At 37.9% G+C, this 26,863-nt stretch overlaps 2 protein-coding genes across 2 annotated transcripts; one reads left to right on the top strand and one right to left on the bottom strand.

The window, feature by feature from the left end:
• Positions 1–2,526: 2,526 nt before the first annotated feature.
• Positions 2,527–7,584, bottom strand: LOC104444237 (probable methyltransferase PMT20). The gene is made up of 8 exons (XM_010057879.3): positions 7,237–7,584; positions 5,319–5,625; positions 5,088–5,236; positions 4,803–4,998; positions 4,434–4,644; positions 3,657–4,332; positions 3,481–3,558; positions 2,527–3,198 (listed from the first exon to the last, which is right to left on the bottom strand). Exons 2-8 carry the CDS (start codon positions 5,598–5,600, stop codon positions 2,964–2,966), a joined length of 1,827 nt encoding a protein of 608 aa, XP_010056181.1. The 5' UTR covers positions 5,601–5,625; positions 7,237–7,584; the 3' UTR covers positions 2,527–2,963.
• Positions 7,585–18,527: 10,943 nt separating this feature from the next.
• LOC104444236 lies at positions 18,528–23,203 on the top strand. Its single transcript, XM_010057878.3, has 5 exons — positions 18,528–19,004; positions 19,254–19,384; positions 21,147–21,272; positions 21,445–21,572; positions 22,657–23,203. The coding sequence occupies exons 1-5, from the start codon at positions 18,779–18,781 to the stop codon at positions 22,958–22,960; spliced, it is 915 nt and encodes a 304-aa protein (XP_010056180.2). The 5' UTR covers positions 18,528–18,778; the 3' UTR covers positions 22,961–23,203.
• The last annotated feature ends 3,660 nt before the right edge of the window (positions 23,204–26,863 follow it).

Here is a 26,863-nt window from a genome sequence, read left to right as displayed (position 1 = left end):
AGTAATTATAAGCACTAAGCGGCTTCCAAGCAATGAGATAATTCTAGGCAGGAACGTGGAGGCCTAGATAAGGGTTGAGCGGTTTTGGGTTACTTCTAAATTCTATCTTAAATCTAATCGAACATGTTTCTAAATTTTGGGATTTGGAATTTTAGTGGATCTTGCGATTTTTTACCTTGCATATTCAAGAATCTGAAACCTGCATATTCAGGAATCTGAAACTACCTCGTTACAGGTTTTGGGGTTTATGTAGGTTTCATCTGTATTTTCAAATGAATGATGGTCACGAATTATCACATTTAATAATTAACATCTTAGTCATGACTCATATTTAGACATAAAAAAAATTATGAAATCCTTAAGATCATCGAAAATGAAAACTCAAATTAATAGTTTCAAATTATGGTCATCATTATATATGATGAAATATCATAAAATTGCAAAGATATAAAACAACAAAAATACAAAGACTTATCTCGAGTTCTTGGTTTCACTTATAACTTACTTATTGAAACAAATTTGAATTTGAAACCTAACCTACATATCCTAGAGCGTAGAATCGACTCGGTTCCCATTGATCTAGTGCTCAACTCTACTCTAAAATCATGCTTACCTTTAAGCCTAGGTGGTTGATAGTAGAACTATAAAATAGATGGGTTGGATAAAAAATGGTCCGACCAAAATTGATCTAATTAACTCATTTTGATCCATTTTAATGTAATACAAATTTAACGCTTATACCCAACATCATTTATATTGTTGGAACATTTTCATATTTAATCTAATTTAAGGAAAACTTGTTTTTTTTTTAATGATTTTTAAAAAAAATTTTATTACCAAGACACTTTCATGCAATACAAATTTAGTGGTTATTTTTTTTTTTTTTAAAGATCGAATTTAAATAAATTGGTTTTTAAATTAATTTTTTTTTCATTTTTTATTTATATGTTTTCTTCTAAGAGGAAAATAAAATAACAAAAATTAAAAATTAAACAAAATAAAATAAAAATCATAAATATTGGCTTGACATCTCTTAAGTCCAACTCCACCTAATACGAGTTAGAAATGAGTTTGTTTGTCTATTTTTCATATGGGTTAGTTATCAACCCATTTAAGATCCATTAATTTATTATTGAGGGTGAGTATGGTCCGGGTTGGACCGATCCACTCCGTAATCCCAAGACAAACTCGCATATGATTGATCCTCAATTTTTGGGATCAAGGATTGATGTTCTAGGACTGAGAATCGGATTAACCTAATGAGCTCGGTCTAGTTCCAAGGTCAACTTAGGACTAACAATATTTTTTTTTTTTGTTTCATTTTTTGTACTTCTTGAAAAGGTAAACCTAATGTTTCAAAGTACATATCTATCGACAATGTAATGTATAGCAACCAAACTATAAATACTAGTACATATTCAACAAATTTAAGATAAGACAACAATAAAAATTTCACATTTGCTAAAAGCAAGAAATCATAAAAACAATTAAGACTTCTTATAGAGATATGAGACAAGATAGGAAGTTGAGCAACGAGCCGGGAAGTTGAGCGAGGCAAGTGTCAAGTGGCAAACAAGGAAATTGTTTCTTTTTATTTGGCAAATTGAAGACTGAGAAGACAAAGAAGACAAGAGAACGAGTATTGGAGGAGAATGTCGTGATGAGTCATTTTTGAATGTCATGAGAAGTTGTTTAATACTATCCACATTATTTGACTTAAGTCTTAATATATAAAAAAATTATAAATAATATATTATATATAATATATATACTTAGGGTTGATTGGATTGACTATAAACTTTTAGGACCGATGACCAACTGCATAATGTTGATCCAGAAATCCTAAAACCAAAGACTAGCTTAGTGCCCTTGGGAACCAAACCGGGACTAGTGGGATTGGGCCGGTTTAGGATTGGGCCGAGGTTAACCTGGGACCGATGCTCACCCCTAGTTGTTAGACAACCATTCATGACCCATTTAAGCCTTTTTATAATTTAAGGCTATCCATTTATGACCCAATTTACCAAATATGGGTTAAAAGATGAATTCTAGACCCATTTTGCACCTGTGGACTTGAACAAGTTGAATTCGGGAATTGAAAATCACTCCACACTCCAACCAACTTAAAATCCTCCCTCGTTCCAGCGCAATAAGGATCTAGCTTTTGGCCTCATATCGAACCCAATCAGATGATTCTAGCAGAAGACAAGGTACAGTCACAGAAAGAGCAACCCTGCATTCATAACTTTCCATCTCTCTCTCTGCAGAAACAGGACAACTTTCAATTTTACTAAAGCCTCCGTGCAAATTCTGAGGTCCCACCTATCAAAACACAACCGACGGAATCTTCCTATATACAAGAGCACGCAAGCAACAGGCTCGGGAAGAAACCACTCTTTTTCTTATTGAAAAAGAAGAGAGAGCCATTTGCATCTTTGTTTATAGAACCGCCTTTGTTATCACCACATTCAACACCATCCGAGCGCCCCCTTTCGCTTTTGTTGCGTTCACAAGAAGAGTTGAACATGATAAAAAGAGGGTAATGACATTGCAGCATATCTCACACTGTTGCCAGAATAAAAAAGGAAAAAATTGATTTGAATACACCTCCCGCATTTGAGTATAGCTCCTGCAGTTTCCAGCTCAGTGTGGAAACAGAGGAGAGACAGGGGGGCAAGAAAGAGGACTAAAGAATGAAAAAAAGAAGAAGGAAGAAACAGAAAAAATGAAATTACATCTCCAGCCTTGAGGACAATATACTTGTATGAGAAGGCTCTTAACCAGAATCAGATAATTATTAGTCACTGTTCATTGCCTGAAAGAATTTGAATGCAGAAATCCCTGAACCCTTGTTGGGTTTCCTTCGACTGATCTCCTTGTGTGTCTGATATGCAGGATTGGATTGAACTCTCAACTGTCTATACTACTATTCTGCAATTTTTGTTGTACATGAAGTGTGTGTCTTACTCGCTTTTTTGCCGTGAGCTCTTGCTCGACGAGTACCAAAGCTTTTTTTGGCAGACCAACAGTTTCTCTTTCTCAATGCCGTACTCAGTGTCTTCTTTGCGGCACCCCCATCTCATCCCCTTTGCGATGGTCGCGATCGCTTCGATGAAGTAGCTAGACTCCCGCATGATCACATACCCATTGGGACGGAGGATTCGGTCCATCTCCAAGAGAACGAATTTCATATCACACCTGCCAAGATTCAAACAACTCCACTTTCAGGAAATATATATGTGTTCCTGGAGGTACTCATTTTTTTATATAGGCGAAACAGGATTGTTCATGGCATTACTTCACAACTAAATTATTTGTCATTCATTGCACCATGAAATGGCCGTGTTCGGGTCAATTTGAAAGCACACCATAATAATGGCGTCATCATCTGAAGTGCTTAGAGAGGAGGCTAGAGAAGACGCCAATTATTAAATGCACATTCCTGGTGATGAGAAAATTGATGGAAGACACCGGCAATACCTGTGGCTCTCAGCAGTGAAGAGACCATCGAGGTGAAGAAGGTCGTATGTTCGAGGATATGTTGAAAACGCCTCACACCTACCAAAAGAACCAGAACAAACAGATAAAAATTGGAATGATCAAATGCAATTAAAGTCGTAAAAGATCCTACGAACAAAAGTCAACATTGAAGTTACCAGTCATGGTATGTTCCAATAAGCCCGCGATCATAAACGATGGCAAGAGTATTGGCACCATAGGACGAGACAACGTTCATAACCCATAATGGATCATCAATCAGAGCAGCTGCAAAACCTCCATAGACAGTGTTCATATCCATGACATTTCTTATTTTATCAGTCCCAAGTGCAGGTAGTACTTTCTTGTAGTGCTTTGCCCGCACCTTCCACTTACTATCATCGTGCTTGAAAGCACTCGCGCTTCCTCCGTGTATTTCTGACATGCGCTCAGGTGCGACGTGCAGTCGCTCAGGCCACTTGGGGATGGATTTGAGACTGATCTTCTTGAGCTTCGGATCCGGAACAACCACGCAAGGACGGAGCGGAGTATACCAAGCAGAGTCCAGCTCAAGGCTGTCATCGCATTTGGGTGGGTAGGCATCAGGTTTCGCGAGGCGGTTGTAGCAACTGCTGTTTGAGGTTTTCTGCCACACGGCGATGTCATCCTTCTTGTTATACAGCTTGAAGCACATTGAGGTGAGCAGCTTCTGCAGTCTGTCATAATCTGACTTCTGTTCCTGCACGGTAGTGTTCCATCCACGCCAGCGGTTTTGGTAGTTGACTGGTGGTCCTGAGAGGACCCAGAAACCTCCGGGCCGCAGTATCCGGTTGATTTCTAGGAGGTATAATCCACCTGTGACCAATGCACTTTGATAAGTAAGAAAAGAGAGATTTCATACCCGACATCCAATTCTTCCTGGTATTTAGATTCAACGCATCAGGAAAAGGAGTTACCAAATTCAGTCCATGGGATAAGGCATCTTGAGCAGTGGGCCATATCAAATGAGTTCGACGGGAAAGGTAGCCGTTGCGTGGAGATGATGCCTAGTATTGCTGGAATCCCCCGTTCCAAGGCAAATTGGACTTGAGCTTCATGATTATCTCGAGGGGCAAGAGAAACAGTTAATATCCCATGATCCAACAAATCGCCTCCCCAGCTCGCAACCTGAAACAATTTAAAGATATTGTAGGCATCAGCTAAAACTACCACTAGAACTGTAAGTGCCAAATCTATTAAACCACAGAAGCATCTGCACATCTCAGAAATGCTTATTAAAAAAAGTACCACAATTCTTTTCCCTTCATGAGTAAGTACAAACTCACCCCACAACCCGTGTCAATGGCTGTTCGAACTGTGCCATCTTTCATACCGGGGATCAGATCTTGCATCAAATCAACATATGCACTCACACCCTTGGGAAACATCGTACCGCCACCAGGAAAAAGAAACTTCTCTCCTTGCTTTCTCAGCCAGTTCTGGTTTGATTTCTGCTTGTTGATCCAATCATATGGCACATTCCTATGACCCGATCCACATATCCATTTTCACTATCGTGTCATGAATTCAGAAATTTCTGTTTTCTAGCATGATTGAGGAAACACAATTACCTGTACCAACATTCATCCCTGCTCTTTGGCCATCTGATTGGCGGCTTGTACCCTTCCGGTGGCGGGACCAAGCATTCCTTTCTCTCAAAAACCGCTGGGCAATGGCGCTCCATGAAAGTCAGACGATGCATGCCATACTTCCTCCACCTCTGTGCCCAAAAGAAGAAAACCACATATCTCAGATTCGTTCTGGTAGATCAGATCACAACAAACTATTTGGTCTGCTCGTACCTTAGGATCTGTGCAGGGAGTGTAGTCTTGGTAGTCTGAGCTACACTCAGGGAACGTGACAAACTTCATCTGAAGTGGAGCAACTGTCGATTCTTTAGGAGAAGGGACGGCCTTAGCAATGTCCTTGACATTCTTTACCTCGAATTTGTTCTTCTCAGCACAGAAAATACCTCCCAGATAAAATGACAAGCCACATAAGGCAATGAGCAAAATTGTCATTGGAAGAACTCTAGTTCGCTTGTCTTGTAGGGACCCTGGTTTTCCATCCTTATGCTTCATCATCCTATCGTTATTAAATTACAACTCTCTGCACAGATCAGATGTTGGTTTTCAAGTCAAACCTCCTAACAAGATACGTTTGAAAGCTACTTGAAGCTTACTTCACAATGAACTTTTCACCATGCTTAGATAAATGAATTTCTGGGAAAGGTCACTGATCAGACAAATGATATTCGAACAAGTACAGCAGTATAATGTTGATGACTTTCTCATCACTTATAGTTCATAAAGCAAGATATTGAGCACGCAATGCCAATTGCAAATGCAATAATCTGAATAGTTTTTATACATTAAATCAAAGAAGTTTAGTCCCTAGGTAGCCAGTCAATACAGAACTGCATTTAAGAACTTTTTTTTTTTTGGTAAAGAAGAACTGCATTTAAGAACTTAGTTCGTAGTGAAAAGAGACATCGTGCATTTTTAGTTTTTTTTAACCAAAGGGAACCCATAGATCAACCTCAGAAGAGGAAAAAACCAATAATGCATTGTCAATGAAAGCGAGCGATCATTGTAAGAGGGTTAGGTGAGCGTGGTTGTAGGACTCAAATCAAGTCTCTAGGACTAGTGGCTATCTTCAACAGTATCCATTTTGGCATAAAAGACAGATCAGTATAAACAGATCTAAGAAAGATAGTTAGATATACCAGATCTAGTGTTATTAGCGGTCAATATTCTAATGCCGACTTCATAAGAGGACTCGCAAAACCGTTCAATGCTCACAAGACAGGACAGCAAATTCATACAAATAAAAAATGTTCATGTCACTTTCCCCTTTTCTCACATGACAATGGGCCCAAACTCAACAAACACAGCCGACCTAATACATTAATAGTAGGACCCCTCTCTCTCTCTCTCTCTCTCTCTCTCTCTGTGAGAAGCCCCCACAGGATAAAAAAAGGCAAAAAGAAACCACAGATAATCAAGGAAAGCAAACTAATTGGACACGCTTCATGTGATTTCATAATTCCTTGAGATGAGAGGCATTCCCCATTTCAGCTGTCGGTAATACTTTGAAATCGATGTTCTCTCTTCAGAATAACTGTTGACTTTCAACAAGAAAAACTCACAATTAAAAGAGAACAGGCAACAAAAGGAAAAGCAAGAACTCCAAAGATCTTCATTGAAATGGACGCCCACCAAAGTATATAGCGTCACATCCACCTGGGTTTTGACTAAAGCAGAACCTAATTAGCAAACCAAGATCCGCAGAAGAAACATAAAGAATGCAGAGTGCAATTGAAGTGAGAGCACTCTGTTGCCGAGGGGCAACTAAATCTAAGGATACCACCCAAGAATCAGTAAATTTGTGACGACCCATCTAGTCCTTGCTCAAACAAAATCTAACTGTGATAAGCAATGACTGGTCAACTGAATTTGCGGAGCTAGGATCAAGAAGAGAACAAGAAACGAACTTCACACCCAAGAACAACCAGATCCTCTGCGAATTACTTTGGAAGAGAACGGAGAAGGGAGAAATGGACGAATGTGGGGTCAAATGTCAACGGGATCTGCGTTACGTGCGACAGAGAAGGAAGAAGAAAAGCAAAGTACCAAAGAAAGAAATGAACAGTCGCGAAACAGAGCAAGAACAAGAACAAGAGTCAGGAAAAGGAGGAGCGAACGTGTTTCAAGAAAGTACCTCACTCGACTCTAAAGAGAGAGACAGAGAGAAAGAGGAGAGCCTTGGACACCACTCTGCTTCAAATCTTGGGGAGACCCAGATGCAGAGCAACCCACCACTTGTGGGGTCTCAGGTCTCAACAGATGTAGAGAGAGAGAGAGATGAGATGAGGAACTGAGATGAGCTCCTAGGACTCACAGGGATATAAGCATCAACATTAACATCTCTCTCTCTCTCTCTCTGTCAGAAGATTGTTTTTTTAAGTGTGTTAAATCTGAAACAGCTCTCTCTCTCTTCTTCCCTCGCCCTCTGCCTCGCTGGGTTGGCTTGCTTGCTTGCTCCCTCTATCCTCTCTCTCTCTCTCTCCTCTTATGGTAGGTGCTTTGCCCACCGACCTGGCGGTTCTTTACCTTTCCTTTTAAAAGATTTTGTTAATGGCTTTTGGGTTCTTTCTGCCCCTTTTTCACTGTCATCTCCAGGAGTCGTCATCATCAGGTAAAAAGCGGGGGCGGCCATTGATTGGTTTCCACCGTGGAGCATCATGGACCGGAATTGCACGCAGAAAGGACAAGAAATCTGTAATTCTTTCAACAGGAATCTTAGGTGGAATAAATTTTGATTTGCGAAATTAATATATAACGCGATAAATTTCTATTTTGTATTCAAGAGCGGTACAATATATCAATATTGTAGATCGGTCTATATTTTTATGGTAAAAAAAAGGTTATGAATCATGTTTGGTCACTCACACACAATCTCAGCTAAGGTTAGGATATAGTTAGATAAGACATGCTATCTCTTGCTTGAGAAAAATCGGACGTAACTACGAAATGGGTATATATTACTCGACACTATTTTTGGCGAACCTTGATTGATATTGGATATGTAAATCTACTGAAGAGGCGACAATTGTAGCCATCGTGCTTGCCGTCATCGATGGTGACATTCACCATAATTCTTGTTGACTAAATTTGTACATGGGTGATGTCTATACTAGATCCAATCACAAGCGTGCCGGTCTATAAGCCCACCCAAACCCGATTCGAGCCAAAAGTGCCTGGAGACATCTTTAGGTTGAGTTATAGGACTAACTTATGCTCACATGTGCACGCACAAATATATTTTTCTGTAGGGGTGAGTAAGATGGACTGACTAAATTGGGAACCATTCAAACTAAATCAAATTAGCCAGTTCCATCTAATTCTAAAAAATGTCAATCTAGTTTCCAGTTCCTAAAAGTGGAACCAATGTTCAAGCAGTCTGGACAACCCCTTTTTTATTTTCTTTTAAATGTCTCACGTGCGTTTCCTTTTTTCTTTGGGTCTTTCTTTTTTGTCCCGTGATGCTCACGCCTCTAGTCTTTCCTTTGAACTCAACCGGTTCCACTGGACCACCTTGAAAATGGACCAAATCCGGTTTTCAATTTCGGGATAAGATTGGACCTGACTGAAAATCAATTACCTCTAATTTTCCGTTCATCAGCAGGCCTCAACTATAATTTTCCCCCAATTTTAAAGCCATACACGCGACTGTGATTTCCCTATTGATCGCTTCTCGTCCATATATATCAATGAATTGGAATTTGATGAAATTATAGCCCTCGCCACGCCCAATTTTTTCTCTCTTTTTCGAAAACTCAACTTCGGTTCATTCCAAGAATTTTTTCGGCAGAATCCGTGCCGGGAAACAATAAGACCGTTCGGACTAAACTATGAACACCTGCGGTACGGCTTTAAGCCATGATGAGAAATCTGATCGTGAATCTCTCTCTCTCTTTCTCTCTACATCATACGTTTCCCCGGCCTTCTTCCTCGAAGTTTCCTTCGGCGTGGCGAGGTGAGAGATTCTCTCTCCCTTTCTCTCTCTATCAGACACGGTTTTAGATTGGATCAGAGAATGCCCCCCGCTTTTCTTCTCTCTGTGGCCTTTACGCTCTTCTTCTTTTGGCCTTTTCTGGTTCTGCAATTCGTATGATCGAACCCAGGAGAGAAAATTCACTCCCCACCTGCGTAGCGCCGTACTGGCATTCAGAGAGATGGGAGAGAGAATATTCTAAGCTAGATCGAAATGGGTCGGATTCATTCCATGGTTTAGGTACATGAGACACCAGTTGGATTCGTGTTTGCCCACGTTCTTTGATTTTTTCCCTAGAAGAGACAGTACCACGGAACACCCAAAAGAGAGAAAATACCAAGAGATTTCCTCGTATTCGAATCGGCCATGGAAAAAAAAAAAAAGGGTGTAAACTTGGTTCGGAGTGTCTGGCCACCCAACGCGGTGAAAGGCCAGGTCAAAGCTAATGGAGAATTGCTATAAACTATCTTAATTTTGGAATTGGTCCCGATTCGAACCATCTGATGTGACGCTTATGATTTGCTTCTTCATAGGCGGCTTTGTCCTTAGCACCGAAGGTCACTACATTATTCGGGACATGCTATATATAGTGTCGATTTAAACATTATACTGATAGCTCCCACATTAATTTATTGTCCTTTACATTGAACTACAACTCGCTCAAGTGTCTACACATCTACTGCGTCCGGCGAAAATGACAAGAAAAGCACGCTTAAAAATGAAAGATATGTATGGACACTTGATCGCATATTTAAAAAAAGAAGAAGAAGTCTTTATTTAATAGCTGAGCAAGCATCCTAATCTACCTGTTGTTAGTTAAATCCTCACTTAGATATGTGGAAGATAGAAGTGGGCCATATAGGGCACATGGGAAAATTGTCTAAAATGTTTTAAATTTATTGTATTTTTGTCAATTCAATTATAAATCTTTTAATTGTGTCGATTGGGTCCGAAACATTTTCACATTTTGCTAATTAAGTTCATCTAGTTAATTTTGACGGGAAATTGCTAATTAGGAAGCTAACCGTCCTATGTGATACAATTGGCGCTAACGTGATTTATTGTTTACAATATTTTTCTGAATTTTTTATTTTCTTTCTTTATTTATTCATTTTTTTTTTTTTTTAATCTGTTCCTCCCTTTGTTGGCCATTGCTGGTCTTGTTGATGGCCAATGGAGGTTGTTGACCTCAAGTGAGTGACAGCAAGGGCCACGGCAAGGGCCACCCTCCCCAAATCAAGGGATGGTGGCCCTTATCTAAGGCCGGTGACCTTCGTTAGCCGTTGATGAGGCCCAGCGATGGCTAGTGGAAGGAAGAAGGGAAAAAGAAAAAATGAAAAGAAGTAAAGAAGGAAAATAGAAGAAAATAATAGACTCAATCGAGACAATCGATTTTTTTAAAGGATTTAATTAGTAAAATCTTAAAATTTAGGACTTAATTGGTAAACGTTCAATAGATTTAAAACTCTTTCAATAATTTTCCCTGGGGCACATGGATTTGTGATCTCTCACATGTGGACTAAGCCGTGTATGGGAAGCAGTAATTAACATCGCTAGAATCGCTGACCAAAGTGTACGTCTCTCAGCAACAATGCAAGATGCTCCCTTCCATTATTACATTACCGTGACGGTGCTGGTGAGAAGCGGCAGACAGAGACTATAGTAATTATCAATAGCCAGCAAAGGCACTGAATTCGATGGTGGCATCATCCTCTCATGGCCTTCACATGTCGAACAGTCAACGCCCCTCTTTTTTTATGACTGGAGATCCAGACAAGGATCACGAGACTTGACATTGTTCATTGATGAGATCTCAAAGGTTGTGTCCTTGTTTTTTGCTCCCCTTGCATCGAAGGGTAGAGAGCATGTCATGTCAACCCCTCCTCCAACCATCTCTTAAATCCCCCTCCCTTCAACGCTTTGGATTCTCTACATATTGCCAAAAAGAGAGACCATGTTTAAGCCTGCCGTGCTTGTTATTGCATTAGAAACTTGCATTCTTGTTAAGGATCACTTACACAAACACAATGCGTGTAAGAGAACTGGGAGAAAACTAGTTTAGCGAGAAGAAAACAAGAGCCAAAGGATAGAACAGATGGTACTTTGGCTTTAGGTTTCTGAATCGATAAATTTGTCTATAAAATAATGTATGGATGAATTTTGAGGTGAATTCGTGTGTCTGTAGTTAGGTGAAGATATCCATTGCAAAATCTTAATCCCTAGTTTGAAAATTATGTCTTGAATTAAAAGCTCCATCTCCTTCTTTATACATAATTGTAGGATTTGCTTTAAATCGAGACAACCTAGGCTTGTTTGGGTTTATGAACAAAGGATTGTCGTTGCACATTTGCAAAGTTTTTGGTGTGATGTTAAATTGTCAAGTGCCACACATTTGACTATTCGTCTAAATGGTGATGGTAGATGGTGATCGGAGATAGTGATGAGGTCTTTCCTCCTCTTATACCCATCTCTTGTGTTTCTTCCATGCATCCATTAATTAGATCATTCAGATGTACCATGAATGGGTCTACCGTGTAATAAAAAGGGTCATATAGTTCACTTCCTTGCTCTCTCCATACCATCATTATAATGTTCTTGCACCATACTAGGCTTGCTTTTCCCTCCTAGTTTGGTGTTAAATTGTCTTGTGCCATACATTCATCAAACCAATTCAATTGGATTGTGATGGGAGATGGGTATGTAGGTGGTGATAGCTAGGTCCCCTTCCTCCCCCTAGAATCCATGTGTTGCATATCTCTCCTACTCTATTCTTTCATACCACGTGTCAATTTATCACTTAATCTAAAAAAAAATCATTGATTTCTCCATCACGCGCGTGGACACTTGTCGCACATCAATTGTTCTATGTATACTTAATGAACATGGATGATGACTCCAAGAGGCACAGACATGACCCACTTGTCCTCCTCCTTGGTAATTTTATTTTTGTTCCTTGATAAGAAAAATTTCATTAAATAACTAGAAAACGGCTTCATAGCATTTCAAGTGGAAGCAAAATATAAGGTTTAACCAATTTTGAAACTAACACATGCTTTTCTTTACCCCGGATGTCCTCTAAATATCTGACTAATTTTCCGATTGGTAAATTACAAATATGTCAATACATAACCATCTAATTTAGTGTGCGTTTAACCATCTAAGATATTATTCTAATATAAGACTGTAAACACGTGATTCCACCTTGTCCATGACACTCACATACATGAATGCACGTCTTTCTTTTTTTTTTTTTCTTTGTACCTTTTTTGCATTTTCAAAGATTGAAGATAAAATATTATAATAACCAAGTTAATGCAAAAACAAAAATCTCCATCACCGACAAGTGTCGGTTTCCGATTTTATTCTTCTCGTTACCATAGCCATTGGCACATTCCTTATCTTTTCTGAATAAAATAATCCAAATTTGAAAGAGGAATAGTCGTAGTCGTCGCCGACATGCAAGCGACGTATTTTCCACCTCCACCTGTAACGAATACAATAGAGTTTACTATTTTTGGGAGGTTTTCCAGATAAATAAATCTTGAATTAATTAAACGAATCAAGATTTAAGAATTCTTAATTATTTTTTTCAAACATTTAATCCATTTCCATATAAATACCAAAGATATGCAGGGCAGTTCAACTGCAAGTCTGCAAACCAAGACAAGCCCAGGACAATTTCAAAATAAACAAATTCTATATAAAAAAGATGAATAACCAGAATAAGGTTAAAAGTCACCCTCACTCAAAGAGCGAATTTTTGACTTCTTCAAAAGAACATTGGGGCCAATCACTAGATCTTCTTCAGTAATGAATATCAAGATCTCCATTTATTGTTATGGTTTTGGCTTTTGATGATTTGTGCCTAGGTTTGGCATCTCCAAACAAGATTGAATGAGCACATATCTGACACTTGTGAGAGCAAATCCTTCACAAAGCTCCTTCGATCTTCTTCAAACTCAACTTATACACCAATGAAACCAGAGGAAAGAAAAACCTTGAAATCATGCATAGAAAAATCCCTAAATTTAGATTAGAGTGGGATAGAAACCTTCCTGAAATGAGAGAGAGAAGCCTTTAGATTTAGACAAGATAAGAAGAGAAAAGCTCCACAAAACAAAAGGAAAGCAAGGGAAAAAAGAGAGAGCTGAGAACCAAATCAATCAATGAGAAAGGTAAAAAGGGGGGGGAGAGAGAGATTTGGCTCAAACCCTCTCCATTCTAGAGGTCGAATAAGAAAGATATGTGAAAATCAAAGGGAAAAAAAAGATAACCTTAGGATAGTAAGAATTCTTAATTAATTCAGAAGAGAGTTTATAGAGTAATTTGGGAATTTTTTAAAATTGTTGTCTAGACCCTAATTGATCTTGCAGATTTAAATGTAAACAAACATATACGGGAAAACACCTTATTTCCCAACTTTCTTCAGCTAAACATTGCAAAAGATTGCTCATCGCATTTGAATGGGGAAAAGTGCCAAAAAGTCCTAAACCTTTTTTTGGTGCCGATTCAGATCCTAAACCTTTTTAAGTTGTGCCAATTTAGTCATTTCCGGTCAATTTTAGTCGGATTTTGCTGACTCGGACGCCGATCGACCGACATGGCATGATCGGCGCCGACGTGGACAACTTTTAATAATATTTTAATATTTTTTAAATTTTAAATTTAAATTTAATTTTTTTTTTTTTGTTTTTGTCTTTTCCTCCGGTAGGTCGTCGGGGTCCGGCGACCGGCCGAGGCAATCGCCGGCGAGGGCGAGCCTCGCCCATGGCCGCCCGCCGGATCCGGCCATGGGCGATGGGCGAGGCTCGCCCGCCGGATCCGGGCGAGGTCGAGCCTCGCGCCCTCGCCCAACCTCGCGATCGGCCATGGGCAGGGCCGCGAGGCTCGACTCGCCAAATCCGGGTGAGGGCGAGCCTTGCCCATGGCCCCGCCGCATCAGCCATGGGCGAGGCTCACCTCGCGGCCTCGCCCATGGCAGGCGAGGGCCGGCGAGGCTCGACCTCGCCAGATCCGGCGAGGGCGAGCCTCGCCCATGGCCGCCTCGCAGATTAGCCGGCGAGGCTCGACCCAGATCCGGCGAGGTCGGCCTCGCCCGCGCGGATCGCCCGGCCGGTCACTGGACCTTGGCGACCTACCGAGGAAAAAAAAATAAAATAAAAGTATTTAAAAATAAAAATAAAAAATATTATTAAAGTTGTCCACGCGCCGATCATGCCACGTCACCCGGCCGGTGTTCACAAGAAAATCCAGCTAAAATTGGCTGGAAAGAACTGAATTGGCACAACTTAAAAGGTTTAGACTAAATTGGCACAAAGGCAAAAGGTTTAGGACTTTTTTGGCACTTTTCCCCATTTGAATGCCCATTATAATTCTTCTTAAACTTTGTCTAGGGACTGTGTAGATTGATTTTTACATTTGTATTTTACTTTATCTGAATTTTGCAGTTCACGTATTTTGATTTTTCTACAATTCGAATTCAAATGTTTATAGATAAATTCATATGTAACATTCTAATGATATTTTTTATTTTTGGAATTTGACTGATATCTTAAATTTCGAAGGGAACCCAAAAAAAATATATATATAAAAAAATATATATATATATTTCTATATATATTGTGCTTTTTTCAAGTGTAAACAAACAGACGCTTAGATTTAAGTGATTGGAAAACTTAATTAAAAAACAAAAATAGTAGATAGAACTCTTTAAATTAAGCTCGAGAACGAGACAATTACAATTCCTCCATGTTAAATTTTCCTGTTGGGGTTGCGTGATAATTGATCTAGAAAATACAAAAGCTTGGGACCAGAATGGTGAACGAAGAAGCAAAAGCTATGAGTGCCGTTCCCTGTTTTGTGCACTATCTCGACATGACATTACTTGGCCCTATGTAAGGTAAGCCGTTCCGTTAAGCAAAGTCACATCACATGCAATTTTTTCATGTGGGCTGTCACATTATTAATATTTATTGAATGTGAACTACCTCGTTGTTTTCTCAAGTCAACAAATCTTTCTTGCCATTTTCTTTTTCATTCCTTTGGGGTGAAAAAAAAAATATAGCTGCATATAATCAGCGTGGCAAATCTAAGGTTAGATTCAGCGCTGGTAATGGTGTTAGAACCATTAACGGAATGACTACATTATATATATTAGCTTTTTGAAAATTTAAGAAACACATTGAATATTGAAGAAAAGTTCAAAACCACATTAAAATTGAAGAAAAGTTTAGAGACCACCGTGTCATTATTCATTTCAAAATTTAATGCCGTAGGCATTGGTAACCACTCTAAGGGTCCGTTAATTTTGTTAAAAATAAATGATTTGAAAAATGTCTTCTTAAGAATGATGGCTTGCATTGCTCATAAAGATAAATGAATTAAATTTTTTTTAGTTGTTCATGAAAATAGTTAGACATAAAATTATTATTGAAAATGAAAATATTTTTATTGATTAATAATTTCAAGCGATACAAGTTTTTAATTTTGGAAAATGTTTTTCAAATCATTTATTTTTCTCAAAACCAATGTGTTCTCATGTCATACTTAAAGTAGTCATTTGTATAAAAAAAATTGAAGCGGCTCACGTTTTTTCCATCTTGAGGTTTTTCTCTTATTTTGGAAGTAGCTAGATGTATTTTGGGTTCGATGGTAGGGGTTCCCAACATGATGTTTTCTTTGTCAATAGGTGGTCCCCAATACATGAATGTTCACTTCCAGTGACACGGACCTAATTTGCCCCACCTCTTCGATCCAATTGAAAGCGAACCAACAATCATGAGATCACGAAATTTGTGAAGCGTATAACTTGATGTCAATCGAATGGTGAACTGAGTAGATATTAAAGCTGTACATTTATCTTTTGCTCTATAGTCAATTCAAGCTCAAGTCAAGTCATCCTGTACTTGTAATTTCATTTTGGACCAGCCATTCTGTGTAGATTATAGCATGATACTAGTCTTATGAAGACTAACTCACAAAATTGAATTATTTATCAATGTGGGTGAGTGGTCCTTTGAGGAGTTTTCAAAAATCAGTTCCCACATCATTAAATTAACTTTGTAAACCAATATCAATTAACTTTAGCATTTTTGCAGGTATCGTATGGAGACAATATACAAGGCAAGACGAGCTTGTTCCTAGTTGGGAACTTGGGAGAGGACAGAGAAAATGCTCCAAGAACCAGACGAGAAACAACTAATCTCTGACAAGAAAAAGGACGTGTGTCTGTGTCTGCATTTGCTGAGCATAGCTTTCCCTCTTCCCCCGCGGGCAAAGAATGCGAAAGATCATCATCATTGGATGGCCTTCATTCACATCGTCCATTAATGCATGGACAACGAAAATTGTATGATGGGTGATGAACTCGATCATCAATTTTGGGTTCCCCTCCAATGGCTCTTTGATGCTCTCTCAAGGGTTACTACGCAGCAACAGGTTTCTTTTTTGAGATGCCCTAATTCCTTTAAGAAGTATCGATTTTCATTCTGATTCCAATTTTGATATGGACATTTTTTTTTTTTATTTCATATAAAGATACAAACTTTATGTTCATATTTCAATTCTATCCCAACTTTTTCTTGTATTATTAAAAAAACGAATTTTAGATTGGGTCCCTTGTTAAGCTTCCGTCCAATTATGCCATTAAAGAAATGTGGCATTTCACATGTACATCTTTCTTTCTCCATCCCTCCCTCTATGTGCCATTCCAAGTTGTCTTTTATCTTTCCACCCGCCTTTTTTTTTTCCTTTCATCTTCCTCGTCTCCAAAGAACTCCTTCGCGAAGAAAAGCACCCATCAATCTAAATCTTGCGGAGTCTAAGACCCAATAAAACTCTTAGTTGACGATGAACTTAGATCTCAAGCTTCTCCTCAAGAGATTTTTTTGAAGGAAAGAACATAGGAAAATAAACAAAGATCACTTAAAATGACATGAGAAGGTGGAGAAAGATAGAGATGTACACGTGAAATGATACGTCCGATCTTTAACGGTATCATTGAATGGAAATTGAATAGAGGTTAGAATTGAGACCCAATTTAAAATTTATGATTTTTCATGTAAACCAAAAAAAAAAGTCCGGGCTAAAGATGAGTATCAACTGAAAGTTGGTGTTCTATTTTAGACAAAAAAATTAGGTCAGAATTAAGACCGATCAAAGTTGGCTCTATTTACATGGTAAAAAGAAATCTGAATTAGAATTGAGATCCGATTTAAAATTTGTGCTTTTTAAGAAAATTCGGCAGTTCTCAAAGTCAATTGAGATGTGAATCTTTTTCTTCACTTCGAAGTGATATTCTATTTAAGAAATAATCATTGGCTCTGGACAATTAAACTTCAATCCTAAGTCTAGACGGGGGTGGTCCAGAGCCGACCCTGATGTCACCAATAAAACATCGACAGGAGTAAATCTAGCTTTGACCATTTCCGATATTTCCAAGAGAACTGCTAGGTCCAATAATTTCGTCTGGAAAGAGAAATTATATTATATATTCATAAATTTTCGAAGAGTTTGACTTTTATATCATATGTTATGATTGCAGATGATTAAGAGGCCTAGATGATGATGGCTCTCGAGAAAAAGCCCAGGCCCGACGTCATTAATCAATATTGGAAAGCTACTAATTATCTAGGTGCCTCAAGATTGAAGGACAAATTATCATTTGTTCAACGATGTTGTTAAGGACAACTCCTTATTTTTCGCAAAGAATATCCTTGTTACCAATGGACCGTTAAAAGTCATTTGAGCTCAAAACTAGAACTTGACTCGTCTAGATGTCATCGTTGTAACCTTTGGGAATTGACCGGAGGTGTGTGTAGAAGGCATCAGTTAGCATCGCACAAATTAGTTACATGACATAGAAATGGAGTTGTATCGTGATATTAACACTCCTTTAGCAATCGTGAACGGCTCTAGTCCAACTTAGGCTCGATTTTTTTTTCCTTGTAGCATAAATCTTTCTATCTTGATGTTTACTCAGATCAAGCTTCTAATAATCTCCAAAAGTCAAAATCAAGCTCAAATCTCGTCTCAATCAAATTATTCAAGTCACTCGAATTCAAGGATTCGAGGAGAATGATGTTATGACTCTGATAATTTCATAAAAAATGAATGATTTAGAAAATAAATATTTAAAAATAATTACTTATATTACTTATAAAAATAAATCAATAAAGAATATTTTTATTGTTGATGACAGTATCTAAACATAAATTGTTATCTATAACAAATTTTTTGATTAATTAATTAATTCAAGCGATATAAAAATGATATCTATTAAATTATTTATATTTCGTGAAATAAAATTAAACGGAGGATATTCTAATTGAGTTTGGAGAGAGCATCTCTCTCTCTCTCTCTCTCTCTCTCTCTGTGGGCCTTTTTCTGGGCCCAGTCAAAGCGCCCGTCCGAAGCCCAAAACGATCCGTTGACTTAACTCGCTTCCATTCCCGACGACCAAAAGATCTTCCTCCACCGTCCCGTCGCTTCCGCCCTCTCTCTCCCTCTCCGCCGCGAGAGGCCGCGAACGACGGCCCGCCTCGCCGGAAAACCCTCGGTTCCTCGGCGGCCGGAGACTCTCCCTCCGATCGCCACCTCCGGAATCGCTCGGCCCGACGCGGAGAGGGCTTCGGGGTTTCCTCGCCCCATGCTTCTCCGTCGCGCGTAGTGTCCCGATATCGGCCGTCCGGATAAGGCGTCGGGAGCTATGGATCCCTCCGCCGGCGACGCGGCCTCGCCGCCGCCTCATCGCGGGGCGAGGGGCGAGAGCGGGAATCTCTCCGTACTGCTCCGATTGTTCCTGGCTCTCCTTTTCCCCGTCGTCTTCTTCTTCTCCTCGTCGTTCGTGATCGGCGTCGTCGCCCTCCTCGTCAGTAACTTCTCGATCCCCAGCCCTATGTCGCTGCCTGCTCAGTGCAAAATCGTCTCCAGCAGTAAGTTTCGTTGAATGATTGCTCATGCTTTGGTGTCTTCACCATTCGAGTTGGCTGAGCTAAGTTGTGGATTGTTACCGTCTTGGCCGTTTTGTGCTACTTCAGCTGCTAGCTAATGATGATAAATGGACAGGATGTAGTATGTGATGACTCGTTTGATCAATGAAACGTAGCGAGTTTCGTTTTCGTACTGTCGGTCGTGTTGTGCGCTCGAGTGTCGTATGCTGAGTTTTGAATTTTTTCTTGCAGGTGTGGATATAAGGTCGTCTAAAGTTTGCGAGCTTGGGCTGTTGAATTATAACGCCAAGATTGTCTTCAGCTCGTCCGAGAAAAGGAAATTCCGGTGCCATTATGATTACTATTGGGCTTCAGTATTTAAGGTGATTCTATGTCCTCTGAGGAGTAATTACCGTTTTTTAGTGTGCATTTCTTGTCTGTTGGGAGTTTCAGTTATCCCTGTTATCTTTTGTGGCCAATGAGGCTCGGTTTCGGTATTTCCATTGTCGCCTTGTTTTGTCTGGAACTGCGGAATTTTCATAGTTATCTGCATATTTTTCTCTGGCCTAAATCTTATTGTCTATACAGCTGCCTGATAAAATGTCTGTAATATTTGACATACATTTGTAATGCTATAGAGTACTATCTAGGATTTACTCATCTCTGTTGCGCCTGAGTGCAGGAGCATGCACACCCCTGTGTGCCCATGCCATTTCAAGCTGAGTTTTAGATTGGATAATGTTGTGCATGACCAGTAGAAGCTATCTTTTCATTCATTTGAGTGCGCAATGAATCTTATGTTTACATCACTTATTATATGGAGGTTCAACTAATTAGGAATCAAGCATGTGTTGAAGGAACTACTTGTTATGTTATCTGTCCTATTATCATAATCAACCTTTTACTGTCTTTTTTAGCTATGAATGTCAATTAAGGAAATATAGTTATAGTAATTTCACTCTATGCTCATTGTCATTTTGTCATTTATTTAACAATGTCACGTGCCGATATATTTATGAATGCCATATCATTCTTTAAGTCACAGGGGAACCTTGTGAATGTGCTGGTATTGATTCTGCAAAAATAGTGTTCAAATGTAAGAATACTATGAGCTGTTGTGAAGCTGAAAAGGCATTTGCATGTTAGTTGATACATTGGATACAATGAAGTTTGAACCTGTTTAGAAATGTTCATGGAAGTGAGTATTCTTGCTGCACTTGAGATAAATAAAAGTTAAAAGAATCATTCTAGATAAAAATGAAAAAGAGATTGAAAGTTTAACTCTTCTATGATTTGGATGAAGGTGGGAAGAGGAGAAGGGGGTGGTAAAATCTGTTTGATTAGGTTAAACCTGTCTTCGGCAACTGCCCTCCTTGTGTTTAGATTTGATAAATTGTACCTTGAATGGATTGTTGAATCATTTGATGTTAAATCCGGTTTCCCATAGTATTTCTAGAGACACTTAATTTACTAATTGCCTAGTTTCACCAATCTTACTTTAATAAAGAGACTTGTTATCATAGTGAAAATGAACCAAGTCAGCTTGATCTAAACATATAGTTGACAAAATTGGCAAAAGCATCAGACATAGTTTGCTGGTTTGTTTCTATTTGTTCAGTCTTCTTATTCAAACAGTCACTCAGTTCTAATCTGATCCTTTTGATGCTCATTTAAGATTGAACATATGTTGGGGTTGTGTATGTCTATACTTTGGGTGTTTTGGTTTGTATAGTTTGGAATTAACTCTGATAGCAATTTGTTGGCTCTTCTTAGCTTGAGTGAGTGCCTTGTTATGCTCCTTCCAAATCAGGCATTCCTGGGAATTGGTGCATATGAGTGTTTATGAACTTTTACTGTAGTCATTAATCATTTGTGCTCCATGCATAGATAGATAGAGATTACAGATGTTTTTATCAGGCTAAGTATCTTAGTTTAACTCAGAAGAGGTAAAAAATGGCAATTACAATCATAGGAAAAGAAAGCTACCACATTTACTGACTGCCGAATTTACATTACTATTTTGCACCTTCTTACAATTGCAGGTAGAGGTAAAAGAATGGCAATTGCAGTTATAGGAAAAGAAAGCTACCACATTTACTGACTGCCGAATTTACATTACTATTTTGCACCTTCTTACAATTGCAGGTAGAATATAAGGATCATTTATCAGGTCAGACTCAATTAGCACTTGCAGAGGCCCCAAACGAGGCCCTTCCTGCTGATTGCAGACCTGGTTTTGGGGTTGCTTGGTTGACCAAAGATAAATTTAAGGTAACAAATGCACCTTTTTAACATTTGTGCTATCAGCTAAATTCAAACCATTATATGTAGGTTTTTGCAATCATCCTGAATATTATGTTTATTTCATTGGGATTGTTGTGGTTCCTTTTGTATGTGTTTTTTGATTGCACAACTTCGTTACTTATTCTCACACTGGTTTTAGGTGAATAATACTTATGACTGCTGGTATGCATCTAGCAATTCCAAAGTAAGCATCTATCATGATGACTTCTTCAGTTGTCAAGCCAAAGATCCATCTGCAATGGAGATGATGAGGAGATACTATATATTGTGAGTACTCGATTCCTTTTCTGCGCCTCCTTTCCTTTTTGTGTATTAGGAATGTTACAGCAAAAGGGTTGGCACTTCCTGTGTGCTGAAAATAACTGCACTATTTTAAACCAGACCCTGACTGGCTTGTGTCATGGTCATTTAGATGTTTCTTGGTACTGCCATTTTAATATTCTTTTATACTTTAAGTTATGATCGCATGGGAGTTTGGCTTGGTGGATGAAAGTGTTGGAAGCAATGCATGATTTACTGAGCAGTAGTTTGAACCACGTCCAGCACTGCAATTTGCATTTTTACCTTGGCTTGTGTGTAGCATGAAATGTCTCTTGTCTGTTCTGGTAACAAAGTGGAATGTGGTCTCTCAGCAAACTGCCAAGCAACGGCTGCCTAAGTTGAATGAGGTCAACATCGGTTCAATCTGATTTCAACCACTCATGGATTGGTGGTCTGGACTGGATATCTAACCTTGGTCAATCAGCAGAACTGGCCAGTCCAATCCGACTTTTAAAATCTTGCATTAATCATGTAGTTTATAATGGTCAAATTGCCACTATTTCATTCTGTTTGGTTCAGTGTCTTTCTAAAAGATGAAGGATCTTGGCATGTCTGAAATTAGTTCACTTTTGCAGTCTTAGTCCAGCTGTGCAACTATTTTGAAGTATACTGTTCTTCTCTGTTTGAATTGACCAATGACTGTTTTTCATTTGAGTTGCCTGCTAATCATAATGCTGTAATAAATGGTCACTAATACAGAACTCCCAAGAATCATTGCAGGCCAACATTGCCATGTACCATGTACATCTGATTGTGCTGTAATTTCTTCTTTTCTGAAGCCCAAATGCAATTGAGATTACTGTCTCATCTGCTTACGGATCAATTGTTACTGAACTTGCAGAATACAATATCTGAATTTTTTCTGGTTCACAAAAGATCATATTCACCATTATGTGACCTTCCAAATGCCGCATTTCCATCTCCTTTCAAAGTTGCCCTTAAATTACATTTCACTGTACATATTCATTTGTTGTGTCTCTTACTTAAATTGTGGTTTCTATATTACTTAACGTGGCCCGTGCATTGTCAGGTTCTTGGAGATTTTCAAATCCTGGGTAACTGGCAAGATCAGGGCTAAATATTGGAAATGGGAAACCATTGTTGGGGTGGTTACTGGTTTCTCAACCTCCTTAATATCAATGAGTTTTATCAGACTTTTTCAACAGATCAAATCTCGGCATCGGTCGCATCCAACCAGGAACCTGCCTTGCACAGTTAGTGCAAACCGATTAAAGCGTGCTTGTTTGTTTGTGGCATATGTATCTTTTACTGGTTGGCTTGCTTTACAATATGGAAAAAGGCTGGGCCTTCCCCTCATTTATATTTATAGGTAGTTTGGAAAAGCCATTTTTTGTCACCTTGCCATATAGGAATCTGCTACTAATGTAATTGCAGGATCTTGTTATATATTTGTAATTAGCAGAAAAGAGACAAACGTTTGCTCAGCAAGTGTTTGGTTCTGTGTGGAATAGCGGGATATATGTAGTGAAGGGAATTCAAGCAAGAGGCAATTCAAAATGCTGTGGTTGATCTCTTAATCATCCTGAATTTGTGATGTGAGATGTGAATTGAGTATCTCTCTTACATTGTCCTAGCTAATCTCATCACGTGACTAGATGACTGGGAAAGAAACAACAGAACTAGTTTAGAGTCCTTTTATTACAGAATGTGTGGAGAGTGAAGCTGCAATTTGATTTCTAATTACAGTGGGTACCAGCGGAGCTAGTATTTGGCCTACATAAATAGTTTACATTTCTCATTATGGCGGACGTCTAATTTGTTTAAGCTTTGGCAGTGAGTATATACAACCAATTCTTTCTATTACTCAATTCATGTTGTGATCGTTGATTTTATGGCATCTCTAGCTGTTGACGCCACATTGTTATCATATAAATATGCTAATTTCTATATCCAAACACACTAGGAAGGAATTGCAAGAAGTTGGCGATCAGGAATTGAATAGATTCAAATTATAACTAGTTGGAAGAGCTCAGGAACCAACTGCAATTGCCGGTGAAATCACTGGTCTTTTGTTTCATGGAAGCTGCATATAAGTTTAGTAGGATCGTTCCAACCTATCCTTGTCAACGAATAATAAAAATCAACACACTTGGGTTCTCATCTCATCATATTAATATGCTAATTTGAGGGGCAAGACGCAATTGTGGATTCTCATATTGAGTCATGATGCAATTCAAGGCTCGCTTGACAGGACCATGAGATGCCTGCAATGACCGATTGCAAGTTGCAACTAGAGAAGTACAAGAGAATATGCGGATGATTGGATACGTTTCAGCATAGATTATAAAGGTCATAGGATCCAAAAAATTTTGGCGTACTCCTTTTATTCTGTAAAATGTAGTTAACTGTTGGGGCAATTACTGCAAGTGTTCTCTTTGGTCCTAATACTTTCATTTCATGCATTTACGTCCTAAAACTAGTTATAGTGTAGCTCTTTTAGGCTTTAGTGGATGAAAAAGTTACATTGCAATTTTTTTTTTTTTTTTTTTTTTTTTTTAACAAAAGACGCTTAGGATTGGAAAAATAATTAACACAAGTCATATTGACATTTTCTGTCCATTTTAGACTGACATGATTAATGAAAAGACTCAAATGTATCTAGTTTTAAGACTTAAATGCTCAAAATGAAATTTTTAGGATTCGAGTTCATTATTGTGATTTGTAATTATTAATTTGCTAACTCATGTTCAATTTTTTACATTTAAATACATGAAGCCTTAGCTAACTAGAGTCTCCAGCCCCATTTCTATCCCCACTCTATCTCCTCTTCCCTCCCTTAAAGGCGCCCTCCCTTCCCCTTCTTATAGAGATTGACCATGCCAGAAGTTAAAGAAAAAAAAAACAGATACATTCATTCCTTTATGTTTTTATTACTTCTTTTTTCCTGGCCATCTTTGGGTTTAATGTGTTAGTTTTTGATAAAATCATAGCCAATTTTGAACTTGATAAAAAACTAAAAGTAAAAGGTAATATTCGGTATAAAAAATTGGACGATATTGAGGGTTTCAAGTTCTAAGATCATTCGGAGAGCCTACAAAATAAATCTTAGATTCCGAATTCTTGAAACATGTCTACATTATAGGTTTTTGCAGGTCGGTGAAATCCTTCCTATCTTGAAAAACCTGCATCACTTGGTTGTAACTAGTTGTAGCGATATATGATTATTTTTGATGTGATCTGCAAACATGTATTAGCCCTATCGGACGTCTTGCGAGTGTTTTAACTGGGCAACTTTGTCAAAATCACCACCAACTCGAGTGGCTTTTGAGGTTGACTTTGAAGGTTTCTTTGGATTTTGAAGAGTCTTAACACAGCCTCATTTTTTTTTTTTTTTTTTTTTTTATCATTGATGTAACTTAGGTTATATGACTCATTTTACTTTTGTTTTACTATTTTTGATGAGTTTTTTTAAAAAAATATATTTAAATATAATTCGCCATTAATTGGTACAACTAAATTTTATTTTGATTTTATGATTTTCTTGTAAAAAAATTAATGCAATAATCTCTTATTAGTCAAATTTGCAAAATAAAATAAAATAAAATATTATCGTGAGAGAAAAATCCTCCATCAATATCTTGTCTCTTTGAGTTTCGTATATGTTTCTCTAGATTCTCGGGAAAGAAATTTAAAAAAAGCCTCACAAATCATTTTTCAATTCTTTATATTTGTGTGTTTTTTAACCTTAATTTGTTTCTCTGGTCTATGGAGAAATTGCCAGCTTTTCCTAATCCAATATTATTTCGCTCCTTGATTTTGTTATTTCCTTTCACCATGTGGAAATTGAAGAGACCTTTCTTCCCTCTCGAGAAGTGGGAAGAGTCTCGCCAGAAAGATGAACCTGAACTTTTGGGTCAAACTTGAGTTTATTAATAAATGAAAAAATTATACAATCTTCATTTAAAACTGATATAATTAATAGTCTTCTTTTATTTTAGATATTTTATTAGTTAATAGGCAATTTATTGTGGAGGATCCAAGTTTCTATGACTAAAATAATTACATGTTCTTTTTATTAAATCCAATAATTGAAATTTAGAACCAAGGGGGAAAAAGCATTTAACAAGCTTAAATCATCACATATTTCGTTTTCTGTGGGAATGAATAGCATTTTGAAAGCGAGTCCGGCAAAACCATTTAACATGTTTGGATAATTTGAATTGATAAAAAATATAGTAAGGGATTTTCATTGCATCAGGCAAGATCCTATCAATAGGCAGATGTAAATAAGCTTCTTTTCAAACAAAACATGTATTAGCAGGTCAATTTCTTTTTGGTATAATTTTTATTAGTATGTTGGATAGCATATTTTATCACATCCACACCTTTCTGTAATTGGTTTTTTTTTACCGGCGGCTAAGCCGGCCAAATGTAGCATTCGTTCTTCTAAGTGAAAAGTTAAGGAATTTCTTTGTGAAATAAATTGGTGTTTAAGAGTAACAATCCATCACTTTTTATTGTTTAATGAATAAATTGCAAATAAATGAGTTCATATTTTTCTTCTTGTCTCTACCATGTCCATGGGCTCCAATATTTAGTAGCTTTCCACAATTAGATTGTATAAGTAGCTAATGTTACAGCCAAGAAGCCGACCAAAAAAAAAAAAAAATATTGCTTGGCACATAAACACAACATACATTAGAACGTGGATCGCCAATGTATATGTTGCATTATATGACTGTATAATATGATTTTAGGAAAAACAAATGGAAGGATAAAATAACGAACAAGAAAACAACATTTAATATAATAACTAATGGAAAACACTCGTTCAATATTAATCAAACAAGTAAACTTTTATTTTCCTAAAAATCATATAATATAATCATAATGCAACATAACGAACAGGAAAATAGCGTTTACATATAATAACTAATGGAAAACACTTGTTCAACATGAATCAAACAAGTGAAATTTTACTTTTTTAAAAATCATATTATAATTATTTTAAGTAATTACACTAGTGGGGTAATTTTTTTTTTACACAAGCAGCATTGCACAACATTGATTGGAGAGAGCCAATGGTCATGACCCTTTAAATCAAGGATGGATGGAACTACGTATGTGAAATTTTATTTATACATCGATGGTGTTTCTCCTGTGTCTAATACAAACTAGATACATGATGATTAATACTAATCCGTGTCATGTAATATAATTGCATCTGCAACTCCTTATTGTTCAACGCCTTCTTGATGTTTTCCATCCTTTTGCCA

Source organism: Eucalyptus grandis, chromosome 8 (genome assembly GCF_016545825.1).
Source record: "Eucalyptus grandis isolate ANBG69807.140 chromosome 8, ASM1654582v1, whole genome shotgun sequence".
In the NCBI taxonomy this organism is placed as follows: Eukaryota; Viridiplantae; Streptophyta; class Magnoliopsida; order Myrtales; family Myrtaceae; genus Eucalyptus; species Eucalyptus grandis.
The sequence above is the reverse complement of the archived record's forward strand: the minus strand, read 5'-3'. Positions and strand labels throughout refer to the sequence as shown.